Source organism: Capsaspora owczarzaki, assembly GCF_000151315.2.
Source record: "Capsaspora owczarzaki ATCC 30864 unplaced genomic scaffold supercont2.11, whole genome shotgun sequence".
Lineage (NCBI taxonomy): Eukaryota > Filasterea > Ministeriida > Capsasporidae > Capsaspora > Capsaspora owczarzaki.
The window spans coordinates 544,163-568,823 of NW_011887302.1; the positions used below are offsets into that span (position 1 = coordinate 544,163).

At 54.2% G+C, this 24,661-nt stretch overlaps 9 protein-coding genes across 9 annotated transcripts; 3 read left to right on the top strand and 6 right to left on the bottom strand.

Moving 5' to 3' along the window:
• The first annotated feature begins 160 nt into the window (after positions 1–160).
• Positions 161–1,840, top strand: CAOG_06375 (tetratricopeptide repeat protein). The gene is made up of 5 exons (XM_004345074.2): positions 161–252; positions 573–887; positions 1,007–1,152; positions 1,242–1,323; positions 1,420–1,840. Exons 1-5 carry the CDS (start codon positions 175–177, stop codon positions 1,705–1,707), a joined length of 909 nt encoding a protein of 302 aa, XP_004345124.2. The 5' UTR covers positions 161–174; the 3' UTR covers positions 1,708–1,840.
• CAOG_06376 (hypothetical protein) lies at positions 1,790–4,592 on the bottom strand. Its single transcript, XM_004345075.2, has 7 exons — positions 4,415–4,592; positions 3,952–4,327; positions 3,688–3,839; positions 3,461–3,589; positions 2,838–3,331; positions 2,498–2,721; positions 1,790–2,401 (listed from the first exon to the last, which is right to left on the bottom strand). Exons 1-7 carry the CDS (start codon positions 4,577–4,579, stop codon positions 1,956–1,958), a joined length of 1,986 nt encoding a protein of 661 aa, XP_004345125.2. The 5' UTR covers positions 4,580–4,592; the 3' UTR covers positions 1,790–1,955.
• Positions 4,593–4,863: 271 nt separating this feature from the next.
• On the top strand, positions 4,864–6,708 carry CAOG_06377 (biotin/lipoate A/B protein ligase). The gene is made up of 5 exons (XM_004345076.2): positions 4,864–5,150; positions 5,317–5,537; positions 5,632–5,797; positions 5,916–6,411; positions 6,537–6,708. The coding sequence occupies exons 1-5, from the start codon at positions 4,896–4,898 to the stop codon at positions 6,590–6,592; spliced, it is 1,194 nt and encodes a 397-aa protein (XP_004345126.2). The 5' UTR covers positions 4,864–4,895; the 3' UTR covers positions 6,593–6,708.
• Positions 6,709–6,751: 43 nt separating this feature from the next.
• CAOG_06378 (hypothetical protein) lies at positions 6,752–9,470 on the bottom strand. The gene is made up of 4 exons (XM_004345077.2): positions 9,244–9,470; positions 8,605–8,742; positions 8,303–8,463; positions 6,752–8,213 (listed from the first exon to the last, which is right to left on the bottom strand). The coding sequence occupies exons 1-4, from the start codon at positions 9,413–9,415 to the stop codon at positions 6,951–6,953; spliced, it is 1,734 nt and encodes a 577-aa protein (XP_004345127.1). The 5' UTR covers positions 9,416–9,470; the 3' UTR covers positions 6,752–6,950.
• Positions 9,471–9,577: 107 nt separating this feature from the next.
• On the bottom strand, positions 9,578–10,810 carry CAOG_06379 (oxidoreductase). The gene is made up of 2 exons (XM_004345078.2): positions 10,555–10,810; positions 9,578–10,462 (listed from the first exon to the last, which is right to left on the bottom strand). Exons 1-2 carry the CDS (start codon positions 10,763–10,765, stop codon positions 9,690–9,692), a joined length of 984 nt encoding a protein of 327 aa, XP_004345128.1. The 5' UTR covers positions 10,766–10,810; the 3' UTR covers positions 9,578–9,689.
• A 393-nt stretch (positions 10,811–11,203) lies between these two features.
• Positions 11,204–12,399, top strand: CAOG_06380 (tropinone reductase). Its single transcript, XM_004345079.2, has 3 exons — positions 11,204–11,805; positions 11,887–12,046; positions 12,153–12,399. Exons 1-3 carry the CDS (start codon positions 11,239–11,241, stop codon positions 12,293–12,295), a joined length of 870 nt encoding a protein of 289 aa, XP_004345129.2. The 5' UTR covers positions 11,204–11,238; the 3' UTR covers positions 12,296–12,399.
• CAOG_06381 (DNA mismatch repair protein MLH1) lies at positions 12,238–16,373 on the bottom strand. Its single transcript, XM_004345080.2, has 11 exons — positions 16,184–16,373; positions 15,623–15,760; positions 15,366–15,538; positions 15,180–15,276; positions 14,702–15,041; positions 13,777–14,584; positions 13,601–13,692; positions 13,399–13,507; positions 13,140–13,299; positions 12,906–13,067; positions 12,238–12,674 (listed from the first exon to the last, which is right to left on the bottom strand). The coding sequence occupies exons 1-11, from the start codon at positions 16,319–16,321 to the stop codon at positions 12,390–12,392; spliced, it is 2,502 nt and encodes an 833-aa protein (XP_004345130.2). The 5' UTR covers positions 16,322–16,373; the 3' UTR covers positions 12,238–12,389.
• An 11-nt stretch (positions 16,374–16,384) lies between these two features.
• On the bottom strand, positions 16,385–18,509 carry CAOG_06382 (hypothetical protein). The gene is made up of 2 exons (XM_004345081.2): positions 17,787–18,509; positions 16,385–17,653 (listed from the first exon to the last, which is right to left on the bottom strand). The coding sequence occupies exons 1-2, from the start codon at positions 18,414–18,416 to the stop codon at positions 16,565–16,567; spliced, it is 1,719 nt and encodes a 572-aa protein (XP_004345131.1). The 5' UTR covers positions 18,417–18,509; the 3' UTR covers positions 16,385–16,564.
• Positions 18,510–18,729: 220 nt separating this feature from the next.
• On the bottom strand, positions 18,730–23,103 carry CAOG_06383 (hypothetical protein; the record flags this gene model as incomplete). Its single annotated transcript, XM_004345082.1, has 1 exon — positions 18,730–23,103. The coding sequence occupies one exon, from the start codon at positions 23,101–23,103 to the stop codon at positions 18,730–18,732; it is 4,374 nt and encodes a 1,457-aa protein (XP_004345132.1).
• Between the last annotated feature and the right edge of the window lie 1,558 nt (positions 23,104–24,661).

Sequence of the window (24,661 nt, forward strand, 5' to 3'; positions counted from 1 at the left end):
ACGACTGCGCAATGGTGAAAGCAGCGAACTTTTGCTTCTCCGTTCTTCTTCCGATGCTACTTTTTGCGATTGCTGCTTTTTCTGATCAACATGTAAAACTTGTGTGCTATTGTATTGCATTTCCATTCGACCCCAATCAATCCAGTTCTCAACTCAGTCATTCCCAATTCTACAATGGTCAAGCAGCAGAGCGTTTCGCAGATGAAAGCGCGGCTGAGCGAGCTCCGCAAGACAAACCAGCGCCAGTCCGAGGCACGCAGAAAGACCCTCCAACCCCACCATGAACACGACCAACCCAATCAACCCCTCATCGTCATGGGCCTAGAGTCAGAGTCATGGCCGGTGGATGGGGCGCTTGTCTATGGCGTTTCCATTGGGATCTCGACTTTTCCCGCTCTCTCATCTCTCTCTCTCATCTCTCTCTCTCTCTCTTCTTCTTCCCCGTTTCGCGCAGACCTCCCAATTGCACTCACACAGACAAAGCTTGAACTCTGGTGTTGTTGTTGCTGTTCGTGGTGGTTGGCAGTTTCACTGTTGGACAACTCACTTCACTTTGCCTCTCTGCACTTCAGCTTGTGCTCGAACTCGCGGAGGCCATCCAGTCGGGACAAGGCGCGCGTTCGCTTGCTGCTGCGTTCAGCGATGAGGCTGAGCGATGGGACGTCCTCGAGCAGGTCGCACGCGCTGCAATGGACTGCGGCAGAGCGCGTCCGACGCGCGGCGAGGAAGAGTCGCTCGCTGCCACACTCGTCAAGCAGCTCGCAGCTCGATTCCCAGAGAGCAACCGCGTCAAGCTCCTGCAAGGCGAGCTGTTTGAAGCGCAAGGCGACTGGGCCGGCGCCACGCAACTGTATGACGAGTTGCTGACCGAAACTCCGAATCATGCTGTAAGAGGGGTTTAAAGGGTTTGGGTACTCTGAACACGGATGAATTGGTGTTCACAGGGTGGTGGTAGTGGTAGTGGTGATGGGTGTTGGTGCTGACGCTGCTGGAATTGACTCTGAAGGCCGCCACCAAGCGAAAGGCCGTCATTTTCAAATCCCGAGGAGACATCCCGAAGGCCATCTCTGTGCTCGCAGCGTATGTTCAACAGGCCATGGCGGACTACGAGGCCTGGGTCGAACTCTCCGAGTTGTATCTATCGCGTGGCGAGTACGTCCTATTTTTGCGGAAGGGGGCAAAGGTTTGGTCGTCATTTTGTGCAAAATGCTCACGTTTGTCCTCCGCCGTAACTCCTGCAGTTTCCAACGTGCTGCTTTTTGCTTTGAAGAACTCATCTTGTCAAACCCATTGAGCCCTGTCTATCACATCCGCTACGCCGAGGTAACTTGATTTTTTTTTTTTTGTTTACTGGCTTGTTTTGGTTTCCGGTCCTCAGTGCCGTTTGCTCTTGCCCGCCTTTCTCTCTCTCTCCTTTAGACTCTCTACACAATGGGAAGCTTGGAAAACCTCCAGCTTGCACGAAAGCATTACGCCAACGCATGCAAGATCCAGCCCGATGATGCACGCAGCTTGCTCGGATTGTACATGACATGCTCTGCTCTCAACAGCGAAAAGTTTATCAAGCAACGAACGCCCATCAATGAGGAGCTGGAAGCATTTGCCGTTTCTCGTCTCAAGCAGTTATACTCCAAGCAAGCCTCGGCACCACAACTCGAGTGCCTTAATGAAACCTTTTCGAAAATGGCTTTGACCACCTCTTCCTGACGCCCCAGAGCGTTATGTTTGAAAGAGGGGCGGCGCATGTTTTTTTTTGGAAATTTGGCGCTAGGTGGCTTGTTGTGAACGTTGTAAAACAATTTAATGAAAACAAAAAGAAAAAAAAAGAAAAAGAATGAAACAAAATGTCCAAACCTAGAATGAAAAAGGAGGGAGAGTTCACACGCAACAGGTGGAATATTAGCTCTGGCGTTGCTTCATGTTGCAGTTGAGTGTGTGTGTGTGTGTGGGGGGGGTCATGGTGCAACGACTCCATCCACCTGAGCTTGCTGCTTGTTCCACTCGGCTGCGACATTCGGGAATGCTTGCTCAAGTTCTGCAAACAAGGCATCATGACTGTGCGACAGTTTTTCCAACTGTTGCTCCATTTCTGCAGCCATTCCCTCCGCAGTGTCAGCCGCCAATTGACACCGAGCAGTGTCCTCGCGCAGACTTTGCAACTTTGCGTTTCCTCGATTGGGGCCTTCCCACGAGAAGACATAACGACAATAAAGGTTTGCCCAGAAGCGAGTGTTTTGTGGCCGGCAAGCGGGAAGCAGCACGTCCATTGCCGGTGAAAGGTACAATGGGTTGGTCAGCGGGTGCAAGTGTTCAGGCTCGCTCAGGAAGGACCAGAGAGACTGCGTGCACAATTGCAGGCGTGCGGCAGTGCGTTCTGCCTCCGAGTTCATGAGGAAGGTGCCTGAAACCAGAGAGAGAAACAAAAAGCACAGATGGCACAATCCAGTCAAAAAACAAATCCTTGGCTCTCGCGGCCTCTGCTCCACAAATAACTCACCGTATGGACTGCAGTAGGAATGGTCGCGCAAGAAGCGCAGATAGGATTCGCCAAACTGGAATGAGGCAGGGAATTGCTGTGTAATCTGCCAGACGCAGTCCAAGAAAAGCGTAAAGACGGGAGCAGCCGCGCGGTATCGGTTTCCAGGAGGACCATAGTGTCCGTGGCGGTCGCTAAACCGGTGTCCAAACGACAGCCATTCTTTTTCGATGAGCACTTGAAAGCTGAAATACCGGGGATGAACAAGAGTAGAAAACTCCAGAGTGAGCCAACAATTCCTCACACCAACAAAACTTTCCCACAAAAAACCCCCCCCAAAAAAAAAAACACCACTACACACCCTTGCACTGTTCGGAAATACGGATCCATGAGCAGCATGGCCAGCGCAACGGCGCAGTTGCCAACATCAAAGATCTCCTGCGAAGCCAGAACGACAGAGGTGGCATCCGACCCAATCAGTCTGGCAATGCTGGCAGCCGCGACCATCATGGCTCGAACGTGCCGAAGCCAGCCACTCGACTCGAGACGCGACACCCACGACGATGCGGAAATGCTCGTGTCATGCGCATAGTCAATCAATCGCGCCATGCTTTCGCGCAGCGCCTGAAACCCCTCGAGTCCCACAAAATAGCGCGCATAGCTGGGATAGTGACTGCCGTGAGCGCTCGGGTACTTTTTCTTGTACGCGGAGGCAGCAGACGGCGACCGAGTGTCAATCACGCACGCTCGTTTGTGAGGGTTGGTGCGCAGAATGGCGTCCATCAACTTGTTGTCTGCTTGAACGGATGGTGTTCCTGGGGCCGGCATCGGTAGGCCAGTGCGTACAAGGACGGCCTAAGGTATGTGGGAGAGGTGGCAAACTCAGCGGATGGCCAAAACCAAGCCAACGCAAAACAAGCAAAACAAAACAAAACAAAACAAAACAAAACAAAAAAAAAAAAAAGCCCTGGATGTCGTCGTTACCTTTGTCGCAGGATGGTGGTAGGCGAGAACTGGAGCAGCATAGTCCAGGTGCGCTTTGAAGCTGTCGCCTAGAATCTTGTCATCAATGTCTGCAGGCACGCAGAGTAGTCGAGGATAGCCTTCGCAGCTCTAAAGATTGCAAAAGGAAAAAAAAAAAAAAACCAACAAAAAAAAAAAAGTGAGACCTCACCGGCTGCTCGTGCACCCGCGCTGGTGCCACCTGTTACCTTGTACAACGAATTGACGGACGAAAGGCGCCAGAGCGCAGAGGGAATGCCCATTCGCTGGTACTCCTCCTGCGGATTGTACAAGTTCCATCCGTTGAACTCGGGGAAGCTCGGGGGAGTCCGCGCGAACGGGAAGAGCTTGTCCACCGAGTCTGTGACGCGTGTTTGAGCACAAGGGAGAGGCGCAATTGGCAATTGGGGTGAGTTTCAGTGTGCGATGCATTGGAGATTGTTTGTTGGACTTTAGAAACAGAATTTTGGTACCTGGAAAGGCAGCGCGTGAAAGCCAGCTCGCGACAGCGTTGCAATCCGCTTCCGAGGTCATGCGCAAGACAACGTCGCGAAAGTCGGTGCATCGGATGACGAGCACAAGAGAGTCGCTGGCCGAACCAGCAGAACCAGAGCCGATTCCGGGTATGTTGGCGGCCGACCCAGGCGCTGACGACGCAGACCCACCGGACGCCGAGACCCCCGTGCTTGGCGACGACGACAATAACGACGATGACGGCGACAAGGACGACGACAGCGACGAGGAGGAGGAGGTTGCCGCCGAAGTGGACAGCAGGGCAGCTCCAGCAGAGCTGCCAAACAGCGCGCTCGCCGTCTTGCGCTGGACCTGGTTGACGTTCATCGCCGGGATCTGGCGCGGTGGCATGAATGCGAGTAAAATGAAGAACGTGAGTGAGTGAGTGCGTTGGCAGGGGGTGGTTGGAGCATCCCCACTTACAATGACATCCTCGGAAGCGGTCGTGTTGCGTCCGACAAAGACGAGGTGGTGCGCGTTGAGCGAGACGAGCCCAGGCACGCGCTGGTTGACCTTGCACAGATCAGCGGGGAATGTGCCAAACAGTTGCAGTTGCTGCTGCTGCTGCTGCTGCTGTGGTTGGGACATTGCAGCTTTGGGGGCAAAAAATGACTGAACAACCACTAACCACTGTGTGTGACTGAGTGAGTGAGTTGGAAACGTTCACACAAAGAGAAGACAGTAGATGCAGTGTTGTGAGTGCGATTGGATGAGCTTGAGGCGTGAGAGCGAGAGCACTTGGAGCAGAGTCGTGAGTTGTAGATCAGCGGCCAGCTCCGCATGTCCTGCATTGCTGCTACTGGTACAGGATCATCGATGACTTGTTGTTCTTGTTGTTTTTACTGCCTTGTCTGAGACACTCATTTTTTTTTTAACAATCTCGCTCTTTGTCTCTGAGATCCCAATGAAGCGGCGACACGACGACGGCAACGACGACCCCAGCCCGAGCTCGGCCTCATCGTCATCATCCTCGGCCGCCACTGGGAGCAATGATGCCCATCGTGCTGCGGCTGGGGCTGCGGCTGGGGCTGCGGCTGCGGCTGGAGCGATCGTCCTCAGCAAGAAGCCGCGCACAGATCTCGACTTGGCCGTCGTTCCTGCTGCGTCGGCGTCCTCCTCGGCGCTCATCCTCCACAGCCAGCATCCACAGCTGCAGCAGGTGACGACGATGCACGTCCTCATAAAGACGAAACCATCAACCTTCCCGCCCCCCCCCCTCTGTTCACTCTGCCTTAAACCGCTCACTTTCAGCCTCGCTCACTCTGATGCATGCATCGTTGCCTCCCCCGTGTGTGTGTGTGTCTTGCGTTTTCGCGCTTGGACAGAGACCGAGACTGTCAACATTGCTGGCCCCGATCGTGCTGCTGACGGGCCACAGTGCAGAAGTCACTGCAGCCAGGTTCAACCCGGCAGGAACAATCCTCGCTTCGGCGTCCCTGGACAAGTCCGTGCTGCTTTGGGACACTGCATCATGCAAGAACTTTGCAAACTTTTCTGGAAACCACACTGCGGGCATTCTTGATCTGCAGTGGACAAGCAACGGCGAGTACGTTTTCACCAGCCCCATTCTTTGCGATTGTGAATTTTGTATCACATCGTCTCACCTTGACTTGCTCGCGGTGTCTCTGTCTCGCGTGTAGACGCATCGTCACAGCTTCTATTGACAAGTCGGTAGGTATTTGGGATGCAGCTAACGGCGATCGGATTCGGCGCTACAAGGCACACCAAGGAATTGTGAATGCATGCGCAACAGCATTGAACAATCAGAATGCCATTGTCAGCGGTTCTGACGACCGGACAACAAGGGTAAGCGTGTGGCCGGCTTCTTTTGGTTGGGGATTGCGTTGTTGTGTGGACTTTTTGCACGAGATTGTTGTTGGACGCGACACTGACTACTTTTTGTTACTTTTTGTTCTGCATGCAGGTGTGGGATCCGCGAGTTCGAGCAGAAGTCCACTCGCTTGCCTGCTCGTATCCCGTCACTTCGGTAGCCGTGTCACACGGCGGCGACACTGTTTACGCCGGCGGTTTGGACAACGTAGTCAAGGTGTTTGACCTGCGAAAACCGAGCGAACCCGCGCTCGTCCTGGAAGGTCACGCAGACACAATCACGTCGCTCTCGCTCAGTCCCAATGGCAACTTTGTGTTGACAAACGCCATGGATAACACAGTACGCATCTGGGACGTTCGGCCATACTGCCCGAATGACCGTTGCAGCACCATCCTTACTGGCGCCCAGCACAGTTTTGAAAAGACTCTGCTCCGCGCAAACTGGTCGCCCGATGGCAACTTTGTCGCAGCCGGCTCTGCAGATCGCTTTGTCTATGTCTGGAATGCCAACACGCGTGCGCTGCTGTACCGCTTGCCTGGCCACTCGGGTTCGGTCAACGATGTGACCTTCCATCCAAAGGAACCGATTAGTACGTTGCTCTGACTGGCTTTTTTGGTGTTTTTTTTTTGTTTTTGGAACTGTTGCATGTGGTCGTGTTTGTGCGGAAGAACTCGTCTCCTCGCTCACTTTCACTTTTTTGTGTTCCTGTCGCAGTCGCTTCTGGAGCTTCAGACAAGAAGATTTACTTGGGCGAGCTGGATTTGTCTTAAAGCAAGTGGTTTTGCTTTTTTGAGTTTGCTCATTGTCTTCCGTTGTTTGCTTTCTGTTGCGTGCGTCTGTTGTTAACCCTCAAAGAATATCCCTCGATACATTGTGTCAGCTCGAACGAAATGGCAAAGAATGACTTGCATCAAACAAAACTGAAAGAACGGGTTTCACAGAAGGACCTTGTTATCAACAAACAGCAACAGCAACAACAGCAACAGCAACGACAACAACAACCACAAAGAAAAGAAAAAAAAAACCGGACAGTTTCAACGGAAACACACAAAATACACGGAAGTGACAATCGCCTTGCTATGCGAAATACCGAAGCAATCAACCCCCCCCCCCAACGGATTGGAAAAATTAATCGTCCCAGTCATCGTCACCATCATCATCGTCGTCGTCATCATCACTCTGCTCGAGCGCGATACGACGCATCAGAATGGCGGCGACGCTGTTGGTCGGCGCAGCAGCCGCGGGGGCAGCAGCCTTGGGCGCGGCTTCAACCTTGCGCAGCGCCATGCCACCCTTGATTTGAGAAAGCATGTCCGAACGGGGATCAAACACCTTGGACGGTGCAACAATGACATCGTCGCCCTTGCCAGCCGGCGGCATTGGTGGGGCCATCGGCGGGGCCTTGCCCATGGGCGGGAGCGGTGGTGCAGCGGGAGGAGCAAAAGCAGCCATTGGCGGTGGCGGAGGTGCCGTGGGCGGGGAAAAGGCGGGCGCAGAGAACGCTGCGTCCTCGGCAGTCGGAGGGGGCGCAATCGTACCGGGCAGCTCGAAGGACATGCCCATCGAGAGATCGCCTTCGTCGCCACCAGCCTGTTGGCTGTAGTCGTCGGCAAGATGCGAGTTGGACGCGGCCTTCTTGTAGCCGCCAAATCCGTCCAGATCGTCGTTCGCTGTCCAGGTGCTCGGCTCGTATGCAAATCCGGGGGCATCGCCTGCGCTGTTGCCGTAGTCGAATGCTGGCGCCGGCGGAATGTCGTCCAGGTCAGACGGCGGCGGGGGCGGAGGGGCCTCGTCCGAGCCAAACCCGTCGTCCATCGGGGGCGGGGGCGGAGGCACATCGTCCATCGGCGGCGGCGGTGGTGGCACGTCGTCCGTCGAGTCCTGCGGCATGGGCGGCGGAGGCGGGAGGAAGCCCGCATCTGCCGATGGCATCGATTTCGGCTTTGGCGGCGCCGAGCCGGCCGGGCGCGGAGGACCGTTGGTGGGAATCGGCGGTGCCGAGCCCTGAGGACGAGCAAACTGCTGCGGCTGTTGCGGAGCAGCAGGCGGAGCAGCCATGTTGGTGGTTGAGCCCGTGTTCTGCGGGATTTTGGGCTTTGGAGGAGGCGAGCTCGAGTTGGACAGAGGCTGGGGCGGCGCTTGAGGGGCGCCCTGCTGAGGCGGGGCCTCGAGCTCCTGGGGCTGTACACGTGCTTCCACAATGACGTTGCCTTGGCTGTCGTATTTCTTGACGGCAACCTCTGCCACCTTCTTGGGCCGGGCGCTCGACTTGTTGACGAGTGCCGAGACGCCGTCAGACTTTTTCTTCTTGCGGCCCTCGGCCAACTCTTTCTCTTCCTTTTCACGCTTGCGGACCCACTCGTGGAAGAAGAACTCGGGGTAAGAGTAGAGCTGAGAGAGAAAACGGAGGGAGACCGAACAAAACAAAGTGAGAACAACGAAAAACACAATTGCAATAAATCTCGAGCCGGGTGAGGTACCATCATGCAAGAGGGTTGGTCCTTGTCGCGGTGGCTGTCCATCAGATGAATCGGCGGAATGGAAGGAACGCTGTCGTACACGCGCTGGAGCGAGAGCGGCACGGACTGCTTGGTGAAGAGTTGCGAGTCTTCGACGCGCAGTTTCTTGGTCCACTTGACGCCTGTGAAGCAAATAAAAGAGTGATATCGTAAATGTGTTTGTTATTTCAAGTGAGATATGTTGTCCTGGTGGGGGGCTTCGTTCACATAAGCTGATCGATGTGGGCTGAATGAGCTTTCTGTGAAAAGTGCTTTTTGCTTACGGTGAGCGTTCCATTGGAACTTGTTAAGCCGAGCATCGCAGACTGCCTTGGTCTTTGGCAGGAGCCCCTCGAGGCGCTCGATGCGGGCAGTCAAGCGAGATGAGCGTTGAACAATGTCCGTGCTGGTCGCAGCGAGTTCTGTTGGTGAAGCAAAGGAAGGTAAAGGCAAAGCGAAGCGAGTTAGGAAGGAGGCGAGAACGAGAGACCGAGAGACCGCCCCCCCCACCGCCCCTGTGGACCGTCCGCCACCATCGACACGACGCACAAAAAGTCAAAGCAGAGTGGAAAGGAAACGAGCGAGGGAGTGGCAAGTTTGAGCGGCTGAGAAACGAAAGCAACCAGCCGTCAACAAAAAAAACAACAAAAAAAAGGAAAAAAATCAATGGATTCTGGCTGATCGCTGCGACTGATGCGCCCTCCCTCCCTCCCTCCCTCCCCCAAGGCGGGGTTTGCGAGTGACTGCCTCTAGTTCCACTCGAATTCACATGCGGGTCTGGCGGGCGACGACAAGCGAGTCGACGACGACAGCCAGAGCCAACGATCAGCTTTTTTTTTTTTTTTTTTTTTTTTTTGCCTTTAAAATCTTGAAGCTTTTTGTATGGAAGGACTACAATGGCAAGCGGAACAAGCGAAGCGCACCTTCGAAGAGCTCGGCGGCGTAGTTGGCGATGAGGCCGAGCTGGTGGATGGCGCTGCTGAGGTGGACGGCGGCGACCTGCTCAAAGCCGTTCGCAGGGTTGGGCTCGAGGCGAGCGAGCGTCGCTTTGCCAGCATCGCACTGATCGGCGACCTGACGGCGGACAAGTGGCATCGCACAAATAAGAGAATGAACAAAGAGCAGAAGAAGAGAAAAAGAAAAAAAGAAAATAGAGGAAAGGACTGCTTGATGGATGGAGGTTGCATTGTGCTTTTCTTGGCAGATTACCTGGAGAATCGTTGTCTGTTTGTCAACCAAAGGAAGGCTGATTAAACTGTACAGCGTTTATTGTGAAGGTCCATACATATTGAGAACGTGTACAAGACTGGACATACAAGCCACAGAACTGCGCTCTGAGCAAGGAGAGCGTACAAAAAGTGCACACATCTCATTGCTTGAGCGCATCGGAAATCAGCTTCTCCGAAACCTCCCAAAGCTTGGCAGCGGCTTCCGGGTCTGAAGCGTGTGGAGAAGGAACGCTGAGGTTGCAATCCTCAAAGTAGGCACCGCCGTGCTCCAGGACCTCGGGCGCAATGGCGCAGTACACGGTGGTCGAGGAGCACTGCTCGACGGTTTTGAAAATGCTGTGCAACGTGCCGTCCTCGTTCATCCATCCGTTGGCAATCATATACTCTCGCGAGATGTGGCGACCCAGGTTCGTCATTGCGCCACCCGGATGAAGGGAAACGGCAATCACGCCCTTCGGGCTGAGACGCTTGTTGAGCTCGAGTGCAAACAGGGCGTTCGCCGTCTTGGACTGCCCGTACGCTCGCCAAGCGTCGTAGGACTTTTCCCAGTTCACATCATCAAACATAATCGGGCTGAAGGCGTGGCCCATGGAGCTGAGAACCACCACTCGGGACGGCGCCGCGGCAATCAGGGCGGGCGTGAGCAGCTGCGTGAGGTAGAAATGTCCAATGTGGTTTGTGCCAAATTGCATTTCGAATCCGTCGGCGGTGGTCTCGCGGGTCGGAAGAGCCATCACACCGGCGTTGTTGATGAGGAGGTTGAGCGGGAGCTTCTTGGCGATGAATGCGTCGGCGAACTCCTTGATGCTCTTGAGCGAGGTCAGGTCGACGAGCATGGCTTCGATCTTGGTGTTTCCGGTGCTTTGTTGAATCTCTTGGGCGACCTTTTGGCCAGCCTCGAGGTTGCGAATAGCTGGAGGGAGCGAAAGTGAACAAAAATAGTAGTCAGCGTCAACTTTCAACTTTGAATCCAAATCACACCCACACGCAATCTCCCACACATACCGATAATGATATGAGCGCCCTTGAGAGCCAAAACACGCGCCGCCTCCTTGCCAAGACCGCTGCTGGCGCCGGTGATAATGGCGACGCGATCGCTCAAGTCGATTCCGAGCTCGGTGACGACTTCCTCGGCGGGGGTGCGATAGCCAAATCGGCCAATCGACTTGCCTTCATTCGTTGTGGTGGGGATGACGGGTTTAAAAGCTTCAGACATTGTTCGTTGTAGATGAGCGCGACAGTATGTAGTTTTGATTGTTGGAAAAAACAAAGAGTGAGGTTTCCAATCTGAAATTTCGACCTGCTTAAAAACGACGTGCGGAAATTTCGCGTTTCAAAGTTCCGCGCACTATTTCGAGCTCTCCCCCATACATGCACACACCACACACATGCACACACTTCTTCCCCCAACAAAAGCCATACCAATTCTGCGCATGTCAATTTTCCGCACGAGTCTGTCACCCCGCATCAGTCGGTTCCAGAGGAGTGAAAGTCAATTCTGTGGTGCTCGCTTCGACGTATTTGTTCAACACAACATGAACAACAACAACAACAACAACAACAACAACAACAACAACAACAACAACAACAACAACAACAAACCATAACCATACCAACACGAACTTGGACCTGTGGCTAGATGCTCAGTCAATCACAAACCCCTTCTTTTGTGTCAAGTCCACTTCCAAAATGACGTTCGAAGCCAACAACCCGGCGTCGGTTTCGCGCATCTTCAGCGCGTCGCGGTGGCGCTTGGACGGACGCACGGCGATCGTCACGGGTGGCTCGAAGGGAATCGGACGTGGCTGCGTGCTGGAGCTCCTTGCGCTCGGGGCACGCGTGCTGGTTGTCGCTCGCGGCGAGTCGAGTCTGAACGACCTCCGCTCAGAGCTCACGTCGAACGCCGCCATCACTTCAGCGGCGGCGGTGGGAGCCCACCAACAGTCGCCCGTCGTGGATCGCTTTGAAACGCTGAGTGCTGATCTGTCCACGGCAGAGGGCGTCGAGCGCGTCGTTGCACGCGCGCGCGAGCTGTTTGGTGGCAGTCTCGACATTCTGGTCAACAACGTCGGAACAAACGTTCGCAAGAAGGCGATCGAGTACACCGAGGCCGAGTATCACAAAGTCCTCAGCACAAATCTCGAGTCGACATTTATGCTGTCCGTCAAGCTGCACGATCTGCTCAGGCGCTCGGCCACTGGCGGAAGTGTGGTCTGCATTGGATCCGTTGCAGGGATCACTGCGATGCGCACGGGTGTACGTTCGTTCTGAACGCGCTGCGGCACTTTTACTGCTTGGGTGTGTAGCTGTCAATGCTGACTTGGTCATTTTTGCCAGGTGCCGTACGCGATGACGAAGGCTGCAATGATCCAGATGTGCAAAAATCTTGCCGGTGAATGGGCGGGTGACAACATTCGCGTCAACTGCGTGGCGCCGTGGTACATTCGCACGCCGTTGGTCGCTCCAGTCCTATCAAACGAGACGTTCATGAACGAAGGTCAGTTGGAGGTGCACAACGGATGTTGGTGGCTGTTTGTGCGTCTGGTTCAACTCTGACACACCATGATACGCACACACCCCGCTTGTTTGATCGACTGCGATAGTGATCGCCCGCACACCCATGAAACGAGTTGGAGAGATTGAGGAAATCTCGGGCGTTGTCGCCTTTTTGTGCATGACTCCTTCGTCCTTCGTGACTGGCCAAACCATGAGTGTCGACGGTGGCATGACGGTTTATACATTTTGACGCATGGAGCAGTGAAATTTAGAACGTAGCGCAAGAGTAAACAATGCAAAACAGCATCATCATCACGATCTCCATCATAACCCGTGTACTCAAATCAACATCGCTCAAACACCTTGTAAAGATCCGTTAGATTGGCAATCTGAAGAATAGTCCCGTCTGATGCAAACCCGGCAGGTGGATACATGGTACGGAAGGCAGGGAAGAGTACATGCTCCACGGTCCACTGCCATCTTGCGTGCGACATGGCAATGTCGCTGTTGCTGTGCAAATCCTCTGGGATTTCGTCCGCCAGCGGGTTTGCGGCGGGCTGTACGGCAAAGAGGGCAGCAATCAACCGCGCAACTCCTTCAAAGCAGGCCTCTTCCTCATCCCAGTTGACCTTCAAACAGACAAACAAACAGACAAACAAACAAACAAACCAACAACGACAACAACAACAACAACAACAACAACAACAACAACAACAACAACAACAACAACAACAACAACAACAACAACAACAACAACAACAACAACAACAACAACAACAAAATATGAAGCAGAACGATGAGCGCTCAAACGGGAGACTTTGAGGTTTGTTTTGACAAAAGCCCCCCCCCTTCCGTCGTACCTCCGTGGCCAGTCGCAAAAAGAACAATGGAATACGATCCAGCTCCGGGACAAAGTCGTCCAGCAATGCAGGAATGGTGACGAGTCGTCCTTCACCGTCCACCTGAATTGAAAAGTAATCTTGCAACATTTCGGCGCGCTCCGAGAAAAACGACACCATAAACTGGCAGACACCAACAAGAGAATAAGCGTGACAGCCGGAAGCAGCGCGACGGATGTGCAAGACTCAACTCACCGTTGCTAGCTCGTCCTTGTCGCCATCCTCGGGTGACCAGCCGCTCTCGGGATCGTCTAACGCCAGCATCAACACGTCGTATAGGAGTGGCGACGGATTGAGGCGAATTGTCCCAAAGTTTGAAAACTCTCGCAGCACAATCTGGTAGAAGAGATGCCAGCTGCAAAGCCCCCGACATGTGAGAGGAATTTGGGGATGCCCCAAAGAATCAAAGAATCAAAGAAGCGGGGCGTTCAACGCAACAACGGTAAACTCTCACCTGAGCTTGGCAACATTGACAAGATAAAGATTCGTCGAGTATTGCATCAGGGACAAAGTTGGCTTGACACAACCCACAAACGAGTGGCGTTGAAACATTTGCACAAGACCTGTCGAGCGTAGACAGGGTTCACTCAGCATCAACCAAACACACAAACACACATACACACACCGAAGAATCAAATTTGGCAGAGAAGGGTCACCTTCGGTCGACGTCTGCTCGACGTGGGATAGCAGGTTGCGAACACTGGTCAAGTGGACGGGGCGCCTCCGAATATTGAGCAGCTTTTTCTTCCTGTGCCAGCGTGTGTGTGTGTGTCAACAAGGTGGAGTCAGTACGCTCTCCCTGCATCAAATGCAAAACACACGCTGTACTGACGTTAGAGTTGTCACAGTGCCAGCAGCCGACTCTGCTGCAACTGGAGTCGAAGCTGCCGCTAACGACGAAGGCTCCACACTAGCAGCAGAAGAAGAGGTAATGGAGATGTGGTCGGAAGCAGAAGCAGAAGCAGCCACCTCTTCCTCCTCCGCATCTTCGGTGACAAGAGCATGATCTCCTTCAGGTTGAGCGATGGGCGCGAGAAAAGACTGGATAGACGGTTGCTGTCGAGCAGGAGCAGCCGCGGAGCTAGAAAAGAGCCCTGATGGAGCAGGTGCCGAAGAGGACGTTGTCCCCGCGGTCGATAATAAAGTCACTCGATTGGGTGGCATGCGCGGCGCTGGGGCCATGAACGCATCCAACGTCTGCATGCGATTGTCTGTGCGAACGAGTTGATGCGCGTATGAGCGAGCAGCGGCTGATGCCTGCGCACTACTACTACTGCTGCTGCCACTCGCGCCCGCAAGCAAACTCGACGCCGACGACGAGAGGGCATGCGACGAAGATGAGGACGAAGCCGCAGCCAGCGTCGCAGGGGCAATTGCTCCCGGTAGCAATGCCTGCGTGTAAAACGTGCGCGACGCGTTCGAGCCGAGCAGCTTGGCCTCAAGCATCTTCTGCACCGTCTCGACCACGACATCTTCGTGAAGAAAATGCACCTCCTTCTTGGTGGGGTGAATGTTCACGTCCACATTTTGCCCGGGCATCAGCAGTGACAGATAGACAAAAGGGAAGGTCTTTTTGGGCAGATACGCGGCGTACACGGTCTCGATTGCCTTGCGAATAGATGGACAGTCCACGAGGCGATCTACTCCAAAGGTTGTTGGCCCAAATCAAAACAGGTGTCAAGCGGTTGAAATCAGCGCTTGTGAGCTACTGTACAGTCGTCGCTCACTATTCATCGCTCACTATTCATAGGGCTTACGATTAATGAAAAATATAAAGGTGCCTCTCGGCATCGAGTAGTCTGCGTTGGAAACCAAACCCTTGACAACGAGATCGAGCTTTGGCTCGGTCCCGTCCAGTTCCAGCAGCTCCCGTGCAACCTGCGCACCGTAGATGGCACGCACAGCGTCGATTCGTGTGCCACCGGCAGCTGTTCGGACGTCTGCAGCAGTGGTTTCGCCATGCTTTTTGAGCGTAAAACTCACGCCAGAATTATGGATGGCGTATTTGCCAACAACATCAACTATTTTGGCGTGCTCTTCTGCGGGACTCTTGAGTGCTTTTCGGCGAGTGCTGATGTTGTAAAACAGGTCTTCCACCTGGAATGTGTAGAGTATGCAGCACAACCCCCCCCCCAAACACGCAAAGCAGTGAAGAACGGGTAAGTATCCTGGTCGCGAGTGCGCAAATTGTCGGCTCTGGCGTCTCTGTGTGTGATGTGTGTGATGTGTGTGTACCGTTATGATTGTTCCCTTGTTGCCAGCACATGGCCTTGGTCGCGCGTTCGTGTCTGAAGCAGTTGGTGGAACGAGCTTTTCGTCAGCGTAATGTGCCCTGTCCAAGCGCAACGAAAGATGAGTACATCCAATCGAGACTTCTACTGCCCTTGAAAATAAAGCACGACCGCAACTCTGCGCACTTACTTGTATGCACACTTGGCATCGGCCGTCTTGCTGATGATGGAGACATGCGCGACACGCGTCACACTAGCAAGAGCCTCGCCACGGAAACCGAACGTGGCAATCGACTTTAAATCGTCAAATCTCTCGAGCTTGGAGGTTGTGTGGCGCTCGCACACGAGATCGAGGTCGTCGAGCTGTCGCAGTGATTATCAGCGACCCGCCAACAAACACACACACACACACACACACACGCTCCTCATCGCTCCCCATCTGCATACATGAATGCCTGAGCCATTGTCTGCAATTTGCATCAACTTCATTCCGCCAGCCTTGACACTCATGACGATCGAGGTGGCGCCCGCGTCCAGCGAGTTTTCCATGAGCTCTTTCAGCGCGTTGAAAGGGCGCTGAATGACCTGCGTTTTGCCCCCCCCCCCAAAAAAAAAAAGCAAAGAGATCAAAATCAAAAATCCGACATGCATCCAACAACATGAGTAAGGTGGCAGCAACCAACAAGAAAAATCAGCGAGACACAGCAAGTCCAGTTGCGAGCAAAAAATCAACGCTGGTTTCATGTTGTCAAGTTTTCCCGCCAAAAAAAAAAACCAACTTCGGTGACTGTTCCACTCTGTCTCTCTCTCCCCGAGTTCGGATCAAGGGATGCGGGGTCTGGTCCGCCCAACCACCATAGTGCATCAACCGACCCGTCCACATCGCTACTGCAAGCCGGGATGAGCTTGCTTTGCTGGGGCCCCGGTTCCTCCTCGTGAGCGAGCGAGAGAAAGAGAAGCAGGGCTGCGCGCTTGCAAAAAAACCACCCCGCGGCTATCACTACTTGCCTCTCCTGCAGCAATCCGATTCACAACGCCGGGATCGAGCATGCGGATGCGTCGCGCGGGGGAGGGCGTTGGCGGTGCGGCGACGGACGCAGCTGGCAGTGGATGCTGCTGCTGGTCGCCTGTTTCAGCCAGCTCCATTTTTGCCTTCTCTCTCTCTCTCTCTCTCTGTTTGAGTCTTGACTGAGCGAAGAAAAAAAAAGATGGAGTGAGCAAGCGCATGCTTGGATTATACTACTCTGATCTCGATTTGGCTCAATGCACCAATGAGAGTTCCACAAGAGCTGCAGTACATGTTCTGTACAAAACACTTTGCACACGAAACAAAAAAATGTAGCAAAGACAACCAACACTAGTATGAACAACACGCATATGGAAACACTCTCACGCAACAAGCTCAATCTCGCTCTCGAGGTAGACATTGTCCTTGAGACCCACAACCGTCGGGACCTCGGACGAAAAGTCCTTGGGAGTGTACAAGACCCACCCGTTGGTCTTGGTCATCACCAGCAGATTCAGCTCGTACAGCACATAGGCCAGGAACGAGGAACAAAAGAACATGTCGGTGCGGCGCGTGTTGCCATAGTGCAGCTTGAGCTCGGCGCGGATAAAGTCCATTGGATCGGTGTCGTACGGTTTGTTGTAGACGACTTGGTGGATGAGCGCAAGGCTGCGGTTCATCTCGTCGCGATGAACCGAGCCGTACGACTGGCGCGTCGCAGAGTCCATGAGTCGCCGCACGTAGATGCGTCCAGTGTAGCTGCGAACATAGTCGGCAGTGAACGGCACGATCGACACGCCAAACTTGATCTTGTGGTCCTCAACGTCGGCTTCCGTGTCCCAGCCACTCTCAAACATGAGGATCGAGCCAGCAGCAGGCTGGTCGAGAGCGAGAAAGTGCGGCGGCGTCAAAACCATGCCCACATGCGAGAACTGGCTCCAGCTACCAAGTTCGATGGTTTCCGAAAAGATCGACTGAGCGCCATGGAAGAGGATGATATCGCCGGTGGCAAGGAAGGGCGCCGCCTCCGCAAAGGGCACGGGAATGGATTTGGCAAGCGGAACGGACGGAAGGGATGGGGCGGCGGTGGAAGTAAGCAAGACGGCAGCAGCAGCGGAGCGCAGGCATCGTTTGGCTGCCAGGTCTGCAGCCACAGGTTGAGTTTCGGGGGTCTTGCGCGGCACAAGAGTCAACGACGGTGTGAGACCAAGATAGGGAGCGTTTGTGTGAACCACCGCCTTCGTGATGGCAGTGGAGCCATCGTTTTCAAAAGAGGTGCTCGACTCTATGACGCGAGTGTCTGTAGCAGCAAAGTCCACAGCATTGCCCTTGGAGTCGTATGCGCTGAGACTGCGCGAAAGCTCAGCAGGAAGCGCCTGAGCCCGCACAGCAGTGGCAGAGTTGTTTTTGGCAGCAGGTCTGCTTGCCAAGGCGAATAATGCTCCGATGGCAGAGGAAATGGCCGAGAAAGGCTGTTTGTGTGGGGCAGAAAAAGGACATGGGTGTCAGCCAACAACATGCAGCCAAAAACATGTACAGCCAAAACACACAAAAAGTTGGAGGGACAAAAGACCTAGAGTCAAAAAAAGTACGTGTGTCGCTTACCGCAGTAATTATTTCCCAGGAATAGGAAAGCACATGGGTCGATGAATGAGCTGCTGGTGGAGCAGCAGCGCCAGCGCCAGCGCTAGCGCTAGCAGTGCCCGCGGCTGGCGTCAGTTTTAGCGGCAACGGATGCTCACGGTGCACTTCCACACGCGACAGGCCCGCACTGGTTTCGCTGGCCGCGTCCTCTGTGACAGAGGAGACAATGGATAGAATGGTAATGTGACGCGTGGTGCGCTCAGCAGGAGGAGCATCGGTTGCTGGTGTGGTCGCTGTCGCCGAGACTGATGACGCAGGTTCCGGTTTCCCCGACGCCACTCCGCCCGACAAAGCCAACGCCGTCGATTGCGCACTTTCGCCAGATGACTTGGGCGGCATGATAGCTGCTTCAGGCACTGGTGAAACAGGCAGCGGGTGGACAGAGGAAGCACCGACCACGTCACTGTCGGAAGCGCTGCGGTGGCGGCTGTGAGTACTTGTCGTCGTCTGGTTGTCGCCCGCCTGCGCAGCGTCGGCAGCACCGTCATTGGAGGACCGTGCAAGGAGCGACTCGACTTGAGCGAGCTCGGCCACACTGCCCGTGGGGCCTTGGCCCACCAGCGTCCAGTCGGCAGCAGACCGAGATTCCATGATTGTAAAATTTGCCGAAAACAAACAAAAAAAAATTATTGGGACTGTGAATAAATCTGTAAAACAGGCACAGCATGAAATTTTGGCTGTTTCACGCGAATGGTGAGGTGAGGAGTAGTAAACCGAAACAAGAGATGTATTGCTGTCATATCTGAACTTCGAGACAACCTCAGAAAAGACTCACGAGAAAGACCACCGATTAAAGCGAACGAAGACCAAAACATAGCAGAACAAAGACCAACGATCTAACAGAAAACACAAAACCACACTTCACCGACAAGAACAGCAACTACCGGATCACCATGTTCCTCGCTCACTTGGCCTGGCTGTTCTTGCGGTTCATGCGGTGGCGGCAATGATCCACCCACGTCAGGATGGCAGTCATGATGAACACCTTCACCGTGGACGAGATCAGGACTGACTGAATGATGGACACACACGCAGAGATAAACCACATGCGGTAGACGTCGTCGTCGTCAAAGGTTTCACTGAACGCCCAGAAAACAGTCAAAAAGATGCCAGTCGCGCTGAAGACAAAGCACAAGAAATAGGCCACATATTGCCAGGCGTGGGGAATACGCCACGCGCTCCAACGGTCGGCGAGAGAGCGTTTGCGAGGCTTGGAAGCGGGCTTTTCGTCGTAGCCAAAGTTGCCCACCGAGGAGATCGAGGAGAGCTCCATGGCGCTCTCCAGGTTGGCCATCGTTGTGCGCACCTGGGTCGGGTATCGGAACGAGTGGCGGAAGAGCTCAATGATCAAGGTCGAGAGAGGGAAGATGATGAACGTCGAGATGATGCCGTTCACAATGCTGATGGCAAGCGACTCGGTTTCAAAGCTCATCTGGTTGTAAATGAGCGTGTTGAGGCCCATGCACATCAGCAAGGTCGTTGTGCCAACAGTGGCACGCGCCACATGCGAAAAGTTTCGATCCAGATGCCTCTTGACAAAGATGGAGAGATAGATGTGGCGATTCTTCATGTTGAGCACCAGCCGCTCTTTGAAAGGCATGATTGGCGTCTTGTCATCCTTGCCACCGGAAGAAATGTTCAAAATCTCGGCCACAGCATCGTCTTGCGCAAATTCCTTGTCGAGCACACTACCGAGCTTGGACGACGCGTCCAACAGATCGCGCTTGACGCGACGGTCATTCCGAATGGCAAACGGCAGCAGAATGAACAGGTAGACAAAGACAATTGCGGCCAAGAAGACTACCAGCCACGGGCGCTCGGCAATACGGTCGCTCAGGTGCCGAGCAACATCGTCAAAGTCGATCGGATTGATTTCGAAAATGGCAAACGCAGTCAAATGCGTGCAATTGCACAGAAGGGAATCGGTACCGTTCGAGACAACCGAGCAGCCCTTGTGCGAAAACTTGCCCGTGGTTTCGTTGCGGAACATGCACACAAGCGTATTGTTGGGATTGACCAGAGGACGGAGGACGGGGATTCCAATCAGAATCGGATTGTTCGGATCCAGATTGCCCACAGAAATCTCATTGCCATCGGCGTCAGTGAGGCGCAGCGAGAAGGTGTCTGAGGCTTGCTCGTTGGTCGCATTGTCGTAAGCGAACGGGTTGTTCAAGTGGTGGACGTACTCGACACCAACCACAGGGGCTGAGCCTGCAGCGTACGAAGGCACGGTAAAGTTGGCGCCGGCATTTCGAGAAATGGGCGATGCGCCAAGGTTGTTTGAGTCGCGGTTTTCGTTGCGAATGACGATATCGTGGGTCTCGATCACGTCAACATCGCCAGGAGCACGATTGGCACGGGCAGCCGAGCCAAGACGTTGCAGCACATCGAACGCCAGCGCCGAGAATTCGCGCGACGCAGGGGAATTGTTGCCCGTTTGCAGCAACGGAATGGCGCGCAGCAGCGAGCCGAGCGTCGCAGCCAAGTTGACTTTTGCGGCCTCCTCGATACCAACCGTGCGCAACAGACCCGCAACAATACGAAGGGCTCCGAGAGCGGTGCCCAGACCCTCTGTAGTGAGCTCGTTCGGGAAGCGCGTCAGCTCAAAGAACAAACCGAGAGTGTCGGTCAAATCTTGCGGCGTGACGGCATCCGCAGTCTCCGCTTGGGTGGCATCGACGATAGCCACAGCACCAGTGATCAGCTGCGAGCGAATCTCTCGGCGACTGCTCGTGTCCGCGCCAGTACCAGCATCGGCGATGGCGTTGACAAGCGTCGATGCAAGGGCAATACCCGAGCGCGACTGATCCGAGTTGAAAACACTCTGGGCTTGATTCAAGACAACCTCACGCGCGGCCGAATCCGTGTTCAGATTGCCGGGAGGAGTGACGGTGAAGACCAGAGTCTGGGAGAACTGGCCACCGAACGGCGAGGATGAGCGGATGGTCACCAGCATGGTGCCCGGCGGCAACGAGTCAATGTAGAAGAGTCCGGCTTGCGCAGACGCCTTTGGGAAGAAGGAAGTGCCATCCGATGTGCCGCTGGAAGACTGGGGCCGTGAGAAGAACAGGCGACCCATGTCCGTCACGCTTGGCGGGCATTGCAACGAAAACACGTCCTGCATGAAGATGCCAGAGTCGCTTCCATCAATGATGCAGCTAGCGTCGCTGCGGGGGGCTCGAACAAGGAAGTCGATGGACTTGTTCAGAGTAGACGAGACATTCGATGTAGACGTGTAGAATGTGGCAGTCACAGTCGCCGTGAGCACGGTCGCAACGGGCAGCTGGCTTGCTTCAAGTTGCAGTGAGGCGAGCGTCGAGAGGGAAGCATTGAATCCAGTGACAGACCAGGACGTCGTAACGCCATGAATGCAAAAGCCAGACCCAGTGCCGCCACAGACATTCGCTCCGCCAATGATGGATGAAAGCTCAAGGCGATCAGCTGCCTCCAGGTAAACGACAGCATTGGGGTAGTCGAGCCAGTTCTCTGCAAAGTTGAGGAAGGTGGAATTTGAGCCAACAGGCATCGTCACAAAGTACGGGTTGCTGACAGTCACACTCGAGCCGCGTGTAGTGCGGAACCGCAAGACATAGGCCTGGCCAGCAACAAAAGTGCCGCGAATGACAGCGCTCAAGGTCTGATTGGACGCGTCGGACAGAATAAAGGGTCGAACCGAGGATGTCACTCGGGCGGTGGGATTGCTGGAAGGCGCGACCTCGGCACTGTACGAGAAGGGAGCGAGGTTGCCGTCCTTGAGTCGAGACCAGCGAACCGAGACAAACCCGGGGCCAGGGCTAACCTCAAAGTTGTCGCTCGCAGTGGCTGCCCCGCATCCCAGCGCAGCAAATTGGGATTGGGTGGTTGACGCAGCATTGGCCCACCAGGTGTACGAATCCGGGTCCTCGGTCTGGCACGCGTCCAGCGTGCTGTAGGCTTGAACGACAACATTGTCCAGGAATGGCTTGCAAGTCTGGCAGACGGAGATGGAGGAGAAGACGCAGCTGGTGCGCATGCGAAGCACATAATCAGCAACGATTTGCCCGCAAATGGTATTCAAGTTGAGGCCAGGGAACTCGATAGCAGCGTTCGGGAAGTTGGTAATGTTGACCGCCGAGGAGGAGCCACGATCAATTGGAGCACACTGACCCAACGTTCGAGTGCAAGTGTCGCCCAGCGTGCCACAGCGATAGCCGCCGGCGCACAGACTGCCAGTGGGACATTTCGAGCCCGAAGGCACACAGACGCCGTTGCCACAGTCGAGTTGGCCTGCACATTGAGTGCCGACCGGGCAGACGAATGCAGTATCGTAGCACCCAGAAGTCATTGTGGTCGCAAGTGGGCAGGTCGTCATGTTGGAGACGCAGAGAGACCGGTCAGTGTTGCAACGGAGCGGAGTGGTCGAGTTGCAGCAGCCAGCAGCGGTGGCGTTGTTCTGGCAGAACGTGGTGATAGCTTGCGTGCATTCCGACGACAAGGCCGTTCCAGAGGGGAAGTTGCAGCGTTGGCTCATAAAGTTGCAGAGTGTGGCATTCTGGAACGGGCAAGCGTAGCCGCAAAAGTGCTGGCTGTTGCCATTGCAAGTGAAGGGACCGGTGGGGATGGTTTCGTTTCCAGAGCTGCCAGTCGGGGAGCTCGACACGGAAGGGCTGTACGAGGCTGTAGTCGTGAGAGTTTTGGAGCTGGGAGTGACGGAGCTGGGAGTGACCGAGCTGGGAGTGACCGTTGAGTTTGCTTCTGCCGTAGCAGTGACCGTAGAGTTTGCTTCTGCCGTGGAGCTAGCAGCCGTGGAGCTAGCACTGACCGTAGAGTTCGCATCGTCCGCAGCGGAGCTCGATGCCGTAAATTCCGAAGCAAGGGATGCTGAAGATGCCGAAGCGATCGATGCGGCAGCTGCCGAGGCAACTGATGCTGAAGTCGCCAAATGACCGCTTGCAATCGACGCGGACGTGGCCAAATAACCGCTTGCGATCGATGCGGACGTGGCCAAATTACGGCTCGCAACCGATGCTGAAGAGGCCGAAGCACGCGATGCTGAAGTTTGGTTTGAGACGAATGTCGGGCTTGGAATAACTGTCGAGCTCGCAACGGGCGAGGAGCTCTCAATGGGCGAGGAGCTCTCAATGGGCTGTGAGCTATCTGTCAAGCTCACTTCGATGGAGGTGCTCACTTCGGCAGAGGGGGTGACCGAGGCGATGCTTGGCGAAATGCTGGCCAATGCGATTGGGGATGCCAGGGCCACAAGCACGAGCACCAGCAAGCCAAGTTGCGAGTATCTCATCTGCCAAACAATGTCAGGAATAGCGGAGGAGAGCAAAAACACAAGGTCAGAAGGAGAGCAAAAACACAAGGTCAAAGGAGAGCAAAAAAGAAAAACACATGGCAAAGCGATAGAGTTGGGGAAGGTGTGCCCATTGGCTCTGCCACGAAAATAAAAACCGGAGACGCGAATGCCGTTTTCTCGATGAGCGCATGCAAGGTGCTCGGCGCACCCAAGCTTCAAACGTTGAAGGAGATTATTTATTGGCTGTTTTGTTTTTTGGTTTTGACTTTCTTTTGTTTGTTGTCTTGGCTTTTTTTTTCTTTTTTTTTTACTTTCTTCTTTTTTTTGTGTGTGTGTGTGATTTTGGGGGATTTTTTTTCTCAAATTAAAGTTAAAAAAAAATTCAAGAAAACAAAGCGATCGTTCAAGGGGGCGACTTGTTTTCCCGCTGGGGCACCGATGAACGAACGGAGAGTGTGCAAGGCGTATTGTGTGCATGGCAGTCAGGTGCGAGGAAGGAAACGCGGCAGATCTGCCATCGAGATTTCGGCCCAAAAACCTTGAAAAATACAATAAAACCAAGACACCTGACAACGCTTTCCCCCACCCCAACAACACGCATCCAAGCAGGAGGAGAGCTGTGCTGTGTCCGCTCTGTCACACACCACACACTACACTGTTGCATCAGTCATGTGGCAGCCGTCGCCATGAGCCGCAGTCGGGCAACAGCACAAACAGTTTAAAAATACACTCTCAAAAAAAGGCCAAATATAAGATTTAAGACGGACGTGATCATGCTGCCCCCGAGTCACAATTCGCGTCAAGAGACAACCTCCTGCAGCACAAAAAACCACCCCCCCCACAGAGCTGATAGATCGAAGGGATGCTGAGGATGGGCGAGGACACACACGCGGAGAACACATGCACGAGAGGCTTTCAAAAAACACAAAAATGCGTTCAGAAAGCGAAAAACGTCACACGTTCAGCCGTTTTTTTGTTTTTTCCTTAATGAGGATGTTGTTGCCCTCAGAAAGCATGGTGGCAAAAAAGCAAGGCTTGGCTACCTCCGTCGTGCTTTTGAAAACGAGAACAGGTGGCTCATGGCTTCTGTGACGATAGGGGGATGGGTGAAGGGAGGGGGACGATAGACGGACGGTTGAAAATGAAGGATCTTAGAAACTGGCTGATGGTGGTAAACGTACAGCTGAAAAGGAAGGAAGGAAGGAAAAAGAAGAGATCACAGAAAAGAAGGGGAAAAAATGACTGCCAAAAAATAAAACGAAAGCGAAAAAGACACGAATGGAAAAACTTCGAAACGCAGAAAAACGAAAAAAAAAAAACAAAAAAAACTTCACCCCTTCTCGCACTCTTCGTCCGCCTTTTCCCCTCCTTTTCGACCTCCTCCTCCTCCACCACCATCCGACTTCAATCCGCTGCTGGTAAGCGCATCCTTGGGGGTATTGAGGCTGCTGGACGCGTTGTGTTTTGCTGTAGCCAAGGTCAAGCTGTGTCAGCCTGCTTTTTGACTCCGAACAGGTAAACAACCAACAAACCATCACAAAGTCCACAGCCAGTT

What these genes read in the sequence shown, in the direction of transcription:
- CAOG_06375 (XM_004345074.2), top strand. Translation starts at nt 175, where the DNA reads ATGGTCAAGCAGCAGAGCGTTTCGCAGATGAAAGCGCGGCTGAGCGAG. An exon ending in CCGAAACTCCGAATCATGCT is followed by an intron (nt 888 to 1,006) that starts GTAAGAGGGGTT and finishes TTGACTCTGAAG; the next exon opens with GCCGCCACCAAGCGAAAGGC. An exon ending in TTGTATCTATCGCGTGGCGA is followed by an intron (nt 1,153 to 1,241) that starts GTACGTCCTATT and finishes TAACTCCTGCAG; the next exon opens with TTTCCAACGTGCTGCTTTTT.
- CAOG_06376 (XM_004345075.2), bottom strand. Translation starts at nt 4,579, where the DNA reads ATGTCCCAACCACAGCAGCAGCAGCAGCAGCAGCAACTGCAACTGTTT. An exon ending in CCGCTTCCGAGGATGTCATT is followed by an intron (nt 4,328 to 4,414) that starts GTAAGTGGGGAT and finishes CCACCGCGCCAG; the next exon opens with ATCCCGGCGATGAACGTCAA. An exon ending in TTCACGCGCTGCCTTTCCAG is followed by an intron (nt 3,840 to 3,951) that starts GTACCAAAATTC and finishes CACGCGTCACAG; the next exon opens with ACTCGGTGGACAAGCTCTTC.
- CAOG_06377 (XM_004345076.2), top strand. Translation starts at nt 4,896, where the DNA reads ATGAAGCGGCGACACGACGACGGCAACGACGACCCCAGCCCGAGCTCG. An exon ending in CAGTGGACAAGCAACGGCGA is followed by an intron (nt 5,538 to 5,631) that starts GTACGTTTTCAC and finishes TCTCGCGTGTAG; the next exon opens with ACGCATCGTCACAGCTTCTA. An exon ending in CTGACGACCGGACAACAAGG is followed by an intron (nt 5,798 to 5,915) that starts GTAAGCGTGTGG and finishes TTCTGCATGCAG; the next exon opens with GTGTGGGATCCGCGAGTTCG.
- CAOG_06378 (XM_004345077.2), bottom strand. Translation starts at nt 9,415, where the DNA reads ATGCCACTTGTCCGCCGTCAGGTCGCCGATCAGTGCGATGCTGGCAAA. An exon ending in GTTCCAATGGAACGCTCACC is followed by an intron (nt 8,464 to 8,604) that starts GTAAGCAAAAAG and finishes TTTGCTTCACAG; the next exon opens with GCGTCAAGTGGACCAAGAAA. An exon ending in ACCAACCCTCTTGCATGATG is followed by an intron (nt 8,214 to 8,302) that starts GTACCTCACCCG and finishes TTTCTCTCTCAG; the next exon opens with CTCTACTCTTACCCCGAGTT.
- CAOG_06379 (XM_004345078.2), bottom strand. Translation starts at nt 10,765, where the DNA reads ATGTCTGAAGCTTTTAAACCCGTCATCCCCACCACAACGAATGAAGGC. An exon ending in GGGCGCTCATATCATTATCG is followed by an intron (nt 10,463 to 10,554) that starts GTATGTGTGGGA and finishes CGCTCCCTCCAG; the next exon opens with CTATTCGCAACCTCGAGGCT.
- CAOG_06380 (XM_004345079.2), top strand. Translation starts at nt 11,239, where the DNA reads ATGACGTTCGAAGCCAACAACCCGGCGTCGGTTTCGCGCATCTTCAGC. An exon ending in TCACTGCGATGCGCACGGGT is followed by an intron (nt 11,806 to 11,886) that starts GTACGTTCGTTC and finishes CATTTTTGCCAG; the next exon opens with GTGCCGTACGCGATGACGAA. An exon ending in CGAGACGTTCATGAACGAAG is followed by an intron (nt 12,047 to 12,152) that starts GTCAGTTGGAGG and finishes CGACTGCGATAG; the next exon opens with TGATCGCCCGCACACCCATG.
- CAOG_06381 (XM_004345080.2), bottom strand. Translation starts at nt 16,321, where the DNA reads ATGGAGCTGGCTGAAACAGGCGACCAGCAGCAGCATCCACTGCCAGCT. An exon ending in ACAAGGACGAGCTAGCAACG is followed by an intron (nt 13,068 to 13,139) that starts GTGAGTTGAGTC and finishes GGTGTCTGCCAG; the next exon opens with TTTATGGTGTCGTTTTTCTC. An exon ending in TTTTGCGACTGGCCACGGAG is followed by an intron (nt 12,675 to 12,905) that starts GTACGACGGAAG and finishes GTCTGTTTGAAG; the next exon opens with GTCAACTGGGATGAGGAAGA.
- CAOG_06382 (XM_004345081.2), bottom strand. Translation starts at nt 18,416, where the DNA reads ATGGAATCTCGGTCTGCTGCCGACTGGACGCTGGTGGGCCAAGGCCCC. An exon ending in CCTGGGAAATAATTACTGCG is followed by an intron (nt 17,654 to 17,786) that starts GTAAGCGACACA and finishes CCACACAAACAG; the next exon opens with CCTTTCTCGGCCATTTCCTC.